The sequence below is a fragment of the Dipodomys merriami genome, unplaced genomic scaffold, assembly GCF_024711535.1.
Source record: "Dipodomys merriami isolate MVZ:Mamm:240054 unplaced genomic scaffold, mDipMer1.0.p SCAF_9, whole genome shotgun sequence".
Taxonomy (NCBI): Eukaryota; Metazoa; Chordata; class Mammalia; order Rodentia; family Heteromyidae; genus Dipodomys; species Dipodomys merriami.
The window spans coordinates 14,932,083-14,945,146 of NW_027206512.1; the positions used below are offsets into that span (position 1 = coordinate 14,932,083).

Sequence of the window (13,064 nt, forward strand, 5' to 3'; positions counted from 1 at the left end):
TCCAAATATGCTAGGAGAACTTCAAAGAGAGGAAGGAGTAAAACTTTTTGGATATAGGCACCTGCGTCATCTTACCTCATTACATTTGTGGAGCACTCATATTGAGCTGATAGGGGTATAAGTAACCTGTGAAATAAGGGCGAGTCAGTGTGACATCTTGGGTAGAGTCCTTTTTGGCTTTCAGTGCCGAAGGACGAATAATTAGTGTTGGTGTTTTCATATGCTTATACAGTGAATAACCATAGAACCAAGTGGATTCTTCTCATCAAGAGTCATTTGTGAAGTGAGGCTGGAGATAGAATTTACCTAGGAAGCCTAAAGCCCTGGGTTTACTTCCTAGCCACCTGCCTTCCCCCCCCTCACCAGTATCCGCTCCCCCGAAAAAAAAAAAGGTTTAGTACTTTGGCATTCTGAATCTGTAGTGATTTCTTTGAGCTACGAGTTATTGCAACCGCATCCAATTCAACCAGAAGACTGAAAACTGTATTTAAAAATGGCAAAGACTTTAGCAGACACTTTTTAAATGAAGATACACTGTAGACAATGTGTACAAGAAAAGTTCTTTGGTATTAATCATCTGGGAGTTACAAAGTAAAACTACAAGGAAAGGTTTGGGGATATGTGACTCAATATAGAGCACATGCTAGGCAAGCACATACAAGATCAAAGAAAAAGACCTGTGTGTGGTGATACACACCAACAATCAGAGTGCTCTAGAGACTGATGGATGGAGAATATGAGTCCAACTTCATAATGAGAGCTTGTCTCAAAAAGAGAAGGAACTACAATGGTGTCTCACTTCATATACATTAGAATGTTTAAAACTTAGAAAGGGTAAGATGGCATATTTCTGTAATCTCAGCACTCAGGCAGCTGAGGTAGGAGGATTGTGAGTTTTAAAACAACCTGGGTTTACATAGAGAGACCCTGTCTCAAAAACAAAGTGATAAAGTGATAATTAAAAAAAAAAAGATGACACTAATTTTTTTTGGGGGGGGTCCCAGTCATGGGGCCTGAACTCTGGGCCTGGGTGCTGTCCCTCAGCTCTTCAGCTCAAGACTAGGGCTCTACCACCTGAGCCACAGCACTACTTCCAGCTTGTTTCTTTTTGCTTATGGGGTGCTGAGGAATCGAACCCAGGGCCTCATGCATGCAAGGCAAGCGCTCTACCACTGAGCCACCTTCCCAGCCCATCGATGACACTAATTTTTGATGAGCATATAGAGTGGCTAGAATTTTCATACTCATTGGTGGGTATTTAGATTATGTAATAATTTCGGTGTTTCATATATACTTAAAAATAAACTTTTTTTTATGACCCAACAGTTCCACTTCTAGATATTTATTCAAAAGCAATAAAAAAATACTAACAGGTTCATAGCATTATACATTATAGTTCTAAACTGTATAAACAGTTCAGATCCCTATTAAGGTGAATGGATATACAAATTGTAGATTAGTATCTACAATAATGTCTGCAGTATTATTCAGAACTTCTAGTCAGTGCAGCAATCAAGATAAATGTCAAAAAACATGCTGAGAGAAAAGCTCATGCTGTGTGATTATTTTATGTCACAATTATATAACACAAGAAGCCCCTGACTTACAGTAGTCTACCTATGATATATATATATATTTTGGTTAGATGGTTGTGGGACTTGAACTCTGGGCCTGGGCTCTCTCCTTGCGCTCTTCAGCTCAAGGCGAGTGCTCTACCGCTTGAGCCACAGCACCACTTCTGGTTTTCTAGTGGTTTATTGGAGACAAGAGTCTCATGGAGTTTCCTGCCTGGGCTGGCTTTGAACCATGACCCTCAGATGTCAGCCTTCTGAGTAGCTAGGATTATAGGCCTGAGCCACCAGTGCCCAGCTGCCTATGATTTTTGACCTTATAATGGCACAAAAATGTAAGTATAAAATATAAAAGTAAGGTATTGGATTTTGATTTTTTTCTTGGGTAAACAATAATGTTCTGCAATCATCCCTTTAGATACTATGCAGTGTATTGAGCACAGCTCCCTAGTCAGGCAGGTGATCACAAGACTGTGATTGCTTGTCTTGCCAAGCTATGCTTTGAGTAGGTTAGGTGTATTATGTGTGCTTTGACTTTTTTTTTTAAAGAATTTATTTTTATTAAAGAGGTGATATATAGAGGGGTTACATTTACTGAGTCAGGTAATGAGTACACTTCCTTTCATACTGTGTAATCTGTTCCTCATTCTCTTCCATTCCCTTCTTCCTATCTCCACCCACAAGTTATAGTTCGCTTTCATCAATGTTCAGTGTGCTCTACTGCTGTATTGTTTCACCCTGTTTTCTTGGATTCTGGTCCTCTTCCTCCAACCCCCTCCCCCCCTCAAATATGCATGTGAATACATATATCAGGTAAAGAATACAGAATCATAGGTTTACTGGGTTATGACCCCATCATAAGTTGAGGAGCATCTGTATATGATTCCACTTATATGAAGTGGAATCCTATAGGCAATGGAACATATTTAGTATGAGCAAAAAGGCCAAACTAGGGCTGGGAAGATGGCTCAGTGGTAGAGCACTTGCCTTGCATGCCTGAGGCCCTGGGTTCGATTCCTCAGCACCACATAAGCAAAATGAAAAAAGCCGGAAGTGGCGCTGTGGCTCAAGTGTTAGAGCGCTAGCCTTGAGCTGAAGAGCTGAGGGACAGCACCCAGGCCCAGAGTTCAGGCCCCATGACCGGACCCCCCCCCCCCCCCAAAAAAAAGGCCAAACTAGATATGGTCAGTAGTTGTGTAGGATGGGATTTCAGGATAATTAGTTAATTATAATTTTTTTCCCCACTTTGGAACACTAGTGGTAAGTGGTAAGAATTTAAAATAATATGATTTGTAATTAAAATGGTAAACTTTGGTTTGAAAACCTGAATTTGAATCATGGCTCAAACCAACTATTTGACCGTTCACTAGCTCTATGACCTTAGGCAAATTATTATTTAACCTTTTTAAAGTTTTCATCATCAAATGGAGATGAAAATGGATTGTCATGAGGATTAAGTTATGCCATCAATGCTACAGAATGTAGTAACTGCTCAGCATTGGTGATAATCGCAGTATTTACCAATGTTAATAAGCATACTTTGTTACTCATAAGTGTTACTTTGAATATTAGAATGGTTATTGTATTTTTATATGTTTACAAAGGTGCTGTAATTCCAGCACTCAGGAGACTGAGAAAGAAAGATGAGTTTGAGTCAATCTGTCTATATGTGGGGGTGGAGCTGGGAGGAAGAAAAGAAAAAGTTGCTGATTAGGTTCTTGTGGATCTTTGATGTTCTCTGATCACAGTAACATGTTACTGCTATTTAGTCTATCAGGAACGTGATGTACTGTAATACATGAAGACAATGGAACTCACTCTTTTACTGGATGTCCTATACGACTTTTGGCTAAAAGTCAAATAATTATTTTATTCAAGGGGATTGGCTGTACACTTCTTAAATAGTTCCTCTTGTAACACTTTGCATGGTGGAGTATGAACTGGGAGCCTGGGTGCTATCCCTGGGCTCTTTTGCTCAAGGCTGACGCTCTACCAATTGAGTCACAGTTCCACTTCTGGCTTTTTATGGTTAATTGGAGATGAGCCTTATAGACTTTCCTGCCTACTGGCTTCTAATCACAGTCCTCAGATCTCAGCCTTCTGAGTAGCTAGGATGACAAGTGTGATTCATTGGGGCTTGACTGTAATTGATTTTTTGGGGGGTGGGGGGATTGGTTGTGTGGCTTGAACAAAGGGCCTGGGTGCTGTCCCTGCACTCATTTTCCGCAAGACTAGTACGCTTTGAGCCACAGCATCACTTATGGTTTTCTGGTAGTTAATTTGAGATAAGAATCTCATAGATTTTCCTGCCTGGTTGGTTTTGAACCTCGATCCTCAGATCTCAGCCTGAGTAGCTAGGATTACAGGCATGAGCCACTGGTGCCCATCGGATTATTGGAGATTTAAAGTTATTTTCTTAGATGTTGGTATTTAAATCCTTCTTTGTGTAATTTAACAGTTTTCAAGTCTTGTAATGAGAGAAACATTGGAAAGAAATAAGATGATCAGGATAATGATAGACCAAAAGATTTTGTGATAGGGCATTGGAAAAGAATTGGGAATGATTTTGTAACATTGTTGTCTGAATGTGATGTTGCCTTTGAGTTGAAAATGATACATAAGAATGTTTGCTTCGGTTTTGCATTCCATATAGCTTACTTTAGATTCTTGAAGCTAAGAATTTGTTAAAAATGGGGTTAAACTAAATAAGCACCAGGAATATCTTTCATTTAATTGGATATCACCTTTAAAAATGGCTATTTTGTTATTTGAATTTTTCTGGATTTTTTTTCTCCTAAATCTGTTTTGAAAACTAGTAATTTACTCATTTTCAACTTTTATTACAGCACCTGATCACCTTTGTAGCAGGAGAACGATCATGGAGGTGGTGCCAGCTGAGGTGAATAGTTTGCTTCCAGAGGAGATAATGGACACTGGTATAACTTTAGTGGATGATGATAGTATTGAGGCTGTTATTGTTTCATCCCCAATTCCTATGGAGACAGAACTGGAAGAAATTGTCAACATACATTCTACTGGTGACTCTGCAGCCACGCCCATTTCCACGGAATCAATCACAGTGTACAGTAACCACACTAACCAAGTTGCAGTGAATACCACAATTACTAAAGCAGATTCTAATACCACAGTGAAACCAGCTTTTCCAAGTGGCCTTCAAAAACTTGGTGCTCAGACTCCTGTGACTATATCAGCCAATCAGATTATTTTAAACAAAGTATCACAGTCATCTGATCTTAAACTTGGCAATCAGACCCTTAAACCAGATGGACAGAAGTTAATTTTAACAACTTTGGGCAAGTCTGGTTCACCAATTGTTTTAGCACTACCCCATAGCCAACTACCCCAGGCTCAGAAAGTTACAACTCAGTCCCAGTCAGGAGATGCTAAGTTACCACCGCAGCAAATTAAAGTAGTTACCATTGGAGGGAGGCCAGATGTGAAACCTGTCATTGGTGTCTCAGCATTGACCCCAGGAAGTCAACTGATTAATACTACAACTCAGCCCTCTGTGTTACAGACCCAACAGTTAAAAACAGTACAGGTAAAAAAAAAAAAAAAAAAAAGAGGGGGCTTACTAATTAAAATGCATGTTAAAAATTAAACTAGTTCATAGATGTGTTATTAATTGCATAGCTGTTACTGAATTCTTTTGAATGTTGCTTTAAGTGTGGCTTATTTGTTCTTGTTCTCAAGTTTGAAATGCCTAATGCTTATGGAATTTTTTTTCCCAGAGAACCTAGAGAAAACTAAAATTTGGTTAAATTCCAAATTATTTTATTTATAGCCTTTTGTTATTTCAAAATGTGTTTTTATTTATTCTTAATGATAGTTTGGTTACATGGATGAGTTGCTGGTATAAAAATGTCAGATTTGCTCCATAAAATTGTTCAGACAAAAAAAAATTGTTTTGATTAACTCATGATCAAAGGCTCACAAGATTGCTGCCCTGAGAAACCCTGGAGCAGCAATAGTGTGTGGTAGCCTGTGTGTGTGGGGATGGGGTGGGGTAGCCTCTGTGTGTGTGTGTGTGTGTGTGAGATTTACAGTTTCACATCCATTGCTATCACTCATGTTTGTAATATGGAAAGAGACAGGGACACATAGGCCTTGTTCTCCAAAGCCTAGCCAACTAGCCATAAGTTACCCCATTCTATCCTGACACCTGTGCAGGGTAGCTTATGTCTCTGAAGTTTTGACCTTTTGAATATTTGAACATTGAAGAAAGAAATAATACTGTATAGTTCTTAAAACACTTTAAAAAAGATACTACCTCTTATTAGTGTGAATAGGATTCTAGATAGAACTTTTGAAGAGCATATATTAGTTTCTAGTTTTTCATGCCCCAAATGGCCTTTTTAGGCTACCACTAACTCTTAGAAATACAATAATTCACTTAAGACTGCATTTCCTGTTAGAAAGGTTTCCTTTTGAAGAAAGTAAGGCAGATTTAAAGGAAGTGTGTAAAGAAGTGGGAAAGTTTGGGAGAATTGTCCCTTCTCAGCTGATATTTAGAAGTGTTTTGGTTACTTTTGGGGCAAGAATTCAAAATTTACTTTTCATGGACTTTGCATTTAAGAACTGTGTAAGTTTTCTCAAACTTTGTAATTTTCCCATGTTCGTTCTGCCACAGTTAATGTGTCATGTTTCTTCTCCTTCACTGTTATTTCCCACTTTTTTTTGCTGAGGAACTATTGAATGAGTTATCCTATCCCCATAAAGCATCTTTTCTGAACTTTTGAATCTTATTTTCACTGGTTTGTCAGAGTTTAGTTGGCTTCTGCAATGTGGATAATAATCATGTTCATAAGAAACTAATAACAGAATCAGTATGTCTTATTTTTCACTTTTAAGATCACTGTGTGTGTGTATGTGTGTGTGTATATGTATATGTATATATATACATACATATATATATGTATATATATAGTTTCAGTCACAGGTGTATTTGTACCTACTAGTTTTCAACTATGATTTTCTACATAATGACAATAAAAGCTAAGACTGGGGTTGAATTCTTATGACTTGTTTTTTATTGTTGTTACTTTTATAAAACCAGATTTTATTTATTAAAAAAGAATTTTTTTTTTTGGTTGGTCGTGGGGCTTGAACTCTGGGCCTGGGCACTGTTCCTGAGCTCTTCAGCTCAAGGCAAGCCCTCTACCACTTGAGCCACAATACCACTTCTGGTTTTCTGATGGTTAATTGGAGACCAGAGTTTCATGGACTGCCGGGCTGGCTTTGAACCATGATCCTCACATCTTAGCCTCCTGAGTAGGTAGAATTTACAGGTGTGAGTCACCAGCACCTGGCTTAAAAAAGAATTTCTATTTACAGTTATAATAGAAACCCAAAAAAATCTGTTTAGAATATAATTCTATTTATCCAGTTATTTTAGGTAGCCAACTCAGATCCTCCCAAGTCAGAAGTAACTTACAAAGCTCTTAAATATTTTGGAAAACATAAAAACCTTTACCTATATTTTTTCCATTTTCAAACTTAGAATATTTGATTTGTTCCATGGTGTGAATATTTTTTTTTTTTTTTTGGTCAGTCGTGGGGCTTGAACTCTGGGCCTGAGCACTGTCCCTCAGCTCTTCAGCTCAAGGCTAGCGCTCTACCACTTGAGCTACAGTGCCACTTCCAGTTTTCTAGTGGTTTATTGGAGGTAAGAGTTTCACAGACTTTCCTGCCTGGGCTGGCTTTGAACCTCGATCCTCAGATCTCAGCCTCCTGTGTAGCTAGGATTACAGGCATGAGCCACCGGCGCCGGGCTGAATAATATTCTTTTGTTGTTTTCCTAGATAGTCCTGTTTTCTTTAATCAGAATGTTTGAGATTGTTGGGGTATGGCCAGCAGGACTACTGGAAAATAAACCCATCTTCAAAAGTGAAGAAAGAGGTGCTGATACCACAGGCAGTAAAGTATATAGGGATATTTATATTTACTCATATTTTGTGTGCCTGGTGTTCAGGAACAGTAAATAATGAATGAATCACTGGGATATAACGCTTTACTAGCTCCTGAATCTATCCAGCACAGTGTTAAAATTATTTACATAAATTATTTGAGGATATTTTCAGCTCCCTTTCTTTCTTTCTCTTTTTTTTTTTTCCCCTCCTTAATCTGCTGGCTGGATAAATTTGTTTAAAAATGGGCCTCATGGACTGGGAAGGTGGCTCAGTGGTAGAGCACTTGCCTTGCATGCATGAGGCCCTGGGTTCGATTCCTCAGCACCACATAAGCAATAAGAAAAAAGCCGGAAGTGGTGCTGTGGCTCAAGTGGTAGAGTGCTAGCCTGGAGCGGAAGAGCTGAGGGACAGCGCCCAGGCCCAGAGTTCAGGCTCCACGACTGGACTCCCCCCCCAAAAAAAATGGTCCTCATGCTTGGTTTTAGTTAGTAAAGGAATTTTTTTCTAAGGTAGTTTAGAATTCTATTTTTTTTTTTTTTTTTTGTCTATTATGGGGCTTGAACAGCCTGGGTGTTGTCCCTCAGCTCTTCAGCTCAAGGCTAGCACTCTACCACTTGATCCACAGTTCCACTTCCGGTTTTCTGGTCGTTTATTGGAGATAAGAATCTCATGTCCTTTCCTGCCTGGGCTGGCTTTGAACCGGGATCCCCAGATCTCAGCCTCCTGAGTAGCTAGAATTACAGGCATGAGCAATCAGCGCCCAGCTTGGCTTAGAATTCTTAATGCAAAAATTTTGGTTCTTTAATGGAACTGGCAGTTGTTATTTTCAGCAATATTCCCCTGAAGAAATTCAACCTCAGTGGCAGTATGACTTCATTTGAATAATTAATGTGTTTTTGTTTCTTTCTTATATTTTTCCATTTTGGTAAGTATTTGGAAAGAATATGAATATGAAAGTCAATTTAAAAGGGAGAAATACTTTAAGCTCTTTTTGTAGTGGAAGTGTTTTCTATCTATATATGTACTTCTAAAAGCATAACACCATAGCATCATTAATACTGTGTAAATAGATGAAATTCCAACTAGAGTTTTAGGTTACAAACATTTGGGATGTATGTATCTCTGGATTATATCCTCTGTCCAAAGTATAGTTTTGAATTCATTTTGGTATGTCATAGTTTTGTAAGCTGGGTATTTTTATTTATTAATGGATTTCCTCTTTAAAAAGTGTTTTGTATTTCTTTTGTTCTATAATTGTTATTCTTTTTTTTTTTTTTTTTTGGTCCAGTTGTGGGGCCTCAACTCTGGGCCTGGGCGCTGTCCCTCAGCTCTTCAGTTCAAGGCTAGCGCTCTACCACTTGAGCCACAACACCACTTCTGGCTTTTTTCTTTTTGCTTATGTGGTGCTGAGGAATCGAACCCAGGGCTCTACCACTGAGCCACCTTCCCAGCCCCTATAATTGTTATTCTTTTTTTTTTTTTTTTTTGTCGGTCATGGGGCTTGAACTCTGGGCTTGGGTGCTGTCCCTCAGCTCTTCAGCTCAAGGAGAGCGCTGTACCACTTGAGCTACAGCGCCACTTCCGGTTTTCTAGTGGTTTATTGGAGATAGGAGTCTCACGGTCTTTCCTGCCCGGGCTGGCTTTGAACCGCGATTCTCAGATCTCAGCCTCCTGAGTAGCTAGGATTGCAGGCGTGAGCCACCGGCGCCCGGCTATAATTGTTATTCTTACGTTTATTTTATTTTAATTTTATGGTCAAGATGATATACAGAGGGGTTACAGTTACATAAGTAAGGTAGTGAGTACATTTCTTGTCTGGTAGTGAGTACATTTCTTGTCTAACTTGTTAACCCCTCCCTCATTTTTCTTCCTTTTTCCCTCTCCCCTATTTTGTGTTTCATATACATCTTATCATGTGAGTATAAGAAAACAATGTATTTGAGTGCAAATTAATCTACTAATTTACAATTTGTGTACATAGAACTGGTATTTAGCTTTGTGGTCTGTTACAGGTTTTGGTATGTTTCTGTCATTCATTTGGTAATATTAATTTGAGTTATTTTCATTATAATAGTACTTCCAAGTCTTAGTTTTTGTATCTGTCAAAAGAGGAAGTTAACATTTCATGTACTTTACAGATTATAATTCTATGAGTTTTATGATAGGTAAATTTTCTGCTTTTGTCTTTCAGAAGCTTGTGGTGATAATTTCAATATAGAGACTTTGTTACTTCTGCTTTCATTGCCTTGAAATGAATTTTAGTTCAGGTTATTAATATGCTTAAATGTAACTTCAGATAGGTGAGGAGTGAAATATAGAATATCCTTCTTTGAAGGAATTTAAAGAGTAATAAACATTATTTTAGTAAATAATGTTTCAGAACTCTTGCTAATGCTCTACCACTTGCGCCACAGCACCACTTCGGAATAGTCTTTGTTCTATCAGATTTGTCTCTTTAACATAGGATTTGACCAATTCAGTTCTTCCTTTATCTACTTATGAAATAGAGACCTAACAGTGAAAATCTCATCAACAGTCTGTTTTAAAATGTGCTGGTATTTTGGATCAGGGGCCAGTGTAATCACACATATGTCTGTGTTGATTACTTTGTCATTTGTACTGTTGCTTTCCTAACTCAATCTTTTTGTTAATAAGTTGTTTTTAAGACTAATATTGCTGTGTCGTTTTTTTATAGTTCAGTATTAAATTGTTAATAATAATTTGGTTTTCATCATAGATATTTCCAAGAGACTATTTTATAGTAAGAATGCAAAGGTGTTGGTATATTTGGGCTTATGGATATGACCATATTGGTATTTTATGAATGGCTGCATTTTAAACGTTTTTAGCCTTAATAAATGTATATAATTGGTTAAATGAGCTGGTTTCACAAGTACTACTATATATGTATCTTTTGTCTAGTTTTGAATGACTAGGTATTTTAAGTAACAAATAGTCTTCAAAGTTATTTATATTTTTCAGATTGCTAAGAAGCCTCGAACACCAACCTCTGGTCCAGTGATCACGAAGCTGATCTTTGCAAAACCAATTAATAGTAAAGCAGTTACAGGACAGACAACTCAAGTATCACCACCGGTCATTGCAGGTTATATTTCTTTATAGTTTGTTATACTATGCATTTACTTTCCTTGAGGCTTAAAAGTGGCAGTCCTGCCATCTTAAAGTGTGTAGTACAACAAAGATAGCTTATTATTGAAGACCAAAGTAATTAGAAATGTTAAACTTGTTAAAGGAATGCTTCAAACAGAATGTCTTATAGAAAAATCATTCCTTTACCATAGTCTCCTTAGGTTTTACCATGAAAGCAGCCAAGTCTTGAACCTAAGTAAAATGGGTTATGTTTATATAGTGTTTAGTGTATGCTGTTCTAAAATCTTTACATATAATATCTTAAGTAGTTCTTTGGCAATCCTAAAAGGTGGGATTTTTTTGTGTGTGTGCTGTTTTTGCCAGTGTGAAAATGGAGCACTTAGTTGGTAAATGGCTGAGCTGGGATTTGATTTTTTTTTTTTTTGGTCCAGTCATGGGGCCTGAACTTTGGGCCTGGGCACTGTCCCTTAGCTCTTCAGCTCAAGGCTAGCATTCTACCACTTGAGCCACAGGGCCACTTCTGGCTTTTTTTTTTCTGCTTATGTGGTGCTGAGTAATTGAACCCAGGGCCTCATGCATACAAGGCAAGCACTCTACCACTGAGCTACCTTCCCAGCCCTGAGCTGGGATTTGAATTTAAGCAGTTCATCTCCAGATTATGTGTACTAAGTATAATAGGTTTAAATTATATTCACGAGAGTATATTATACATAGTTTCTGTTTGAATTTTGTCCAGATGTTTGTTGCAATGAGGTCTCACTAACTTTTTGCAAAGGCTGGCCTCAAGCTATAGTTTTTTGCCTCTGGGATTGTAGTCAGAGCCAATATGACCCACTCGGAGTGATTTTATTTTTACCATGTGTTTGCTTAAAATTTTCTTGACCACTAGGATTAAGTTCAAATGCCATTGTTTTATTAGCATCGTAGGTATTTTTTCTTTTTCTTTTTTTTTTGGTCAATTGTGGGGCTTGAACTCTGGGCCTGGGCACTGTCCTTCAGCTCTTCAGCTCAAGGTGAGCGCTCTACCACTTGAGCCACAGCACCACTTCTTGTTTTCTAGTTGTTTTTTGGAGATAAGTCTCAGTGACTTTTCTACCCGGGCTGGCTTTGAACTGCAATTCTCATAGCCTCCAGAGTAGCTAGTATTACAGGCCTAAGCCACTGGTGCCTGTCAGGATTTTTTCTTCATCAGATCCAAATATACTTTTTTTCCCCCTGTTCCTCATGGCTGATTCATCCACCTCATATTTTACAACATATTGGTTTTCTTATCTTTTCTTTTTTTTTTTTTTTAGATCCAGTCGTGGGGCCTGAACTCTGAGCCTGGGTGCTGTCTCTCAGCTCTTCAGCTCAAGGCTAGCGCTCTTACCACTTGAGCCACAGCGCCATTTCTGGCTTTTTTTTCTTTTTGCTTATGTGGTGCTGAGGAATCAAACCCAGGGCCTCAGGCATGCAAGGCAAGCGCTCTACCACTGAGCCACCTTCCCAGCCCAACATATTGGTTTTCTTATCTGTCTCTCCTACTGTACTTAGAATTTTTCTTTTTCTTTTTCTTTCTTTTAATTTTTACTGTAAAGATGATGTATAGAGGATTACAGTTACATAAGTCAGGTAATGAGTATGTTTCTTTTTGAATAGTGTCACTTCTTCCTTTATTTTCTCAGCTTTTTTCTTCCCAATCTCCCTTCCTTAGAACTTTTCTTTCTTTCCTTCTTTTTTTTTTTTTTTTCTCTTGTTAGTCATGGGGCTTGAACTCTGGGCTTGGGCTCTGTCCCACAGCTCTTCAGCTCAAGGCTAGCACTCTACTACTTGAGCCACAGTGCCACTTCCAGTTTTCTGGTGGTTAATTGGAAATAAGAGTCTCACAGAGTTTCCTGCCCAGAATAGCTTTGAATGGCATTCCTCATACCTCAGCTTCCTTAGTAGCTAGGATTACAGGCATGAGCCACTGGCCCAGCTAGAACTTTTCTTGATGATAGTTCCCCTCCCCCCCCCCCCCAGTCCCAGGACTTGAACTGAGGGGCTTGGACACTGTCCCTTAGCTGCTTTTGCTAAAGGCTAGTGTTCTACCATTTCTACTTCTAACTTTTTTGGTAATTTATTAGAAATGAGTCTCATGGACTTTTCTGCCCCGGTGGCTTTAAACTGCAACCCTCAGATCTCAGCCTCCTCAGTAACTAGTATTATAGGCATAAGCCACCGTTGCTTGACTATCTAGGTCTTTTTCTTTTTCTTTTTAACTTTTGTATGGGTACTGGTGTTAGAATTCTTGGCTTTATGCTCTCTTTAGGCCTTTTTTTGGCACTCTACCACTTGAGCCATGTATTCAAGTCTGGCTTTTTGTTGGTTAGTTCGAGGTAAGAATCCATCCAACTTTGTCTGAACCACAATCCTCAGATCTCAGCCTCCTGAGTTGGTAGGATTATAGGTGTGAGTCAGTAGTGCCTGTCTT

General features: G+C 38.5%; 1 protein-coding gene across 7 annotated transcripts in view; it reads left to right on the forward strand.

Annotated features, from left to right (window-relative positions):
- Positions 1-13,064, forward strand: part of Lin54 (lin-54 DREAM MuvB core complex component) — a 72,674-nt gene that overhangs the window by 12,263 nt on the left and 47,347 nt on the right. For 4 of the 7 annotated variants that reach the window (XM_070012791.1, XM_070012789.1, XM_070012790.1 and 1 more), the window contains exons 2-3: positions 4,418-5,133; positions 10,484-10,607. In XM_070012791.1, coding sequence (XP_069868892.1) covers positions 4,450-5,133; positions 10,484-10,607 — 808 coding nt within the window. In that variant the 5' untranslated portion in view covers positions 4,418-4,449. The remainder of the gene's footprint in view (positions 1-4,417; positions 5,134-10,483; positions 10,608-13,064) is intronic. The other 3 variants (XM_070012795.1, XM_070012793.1, XM_070012794.1) reach the window with 1 other exon arrangement.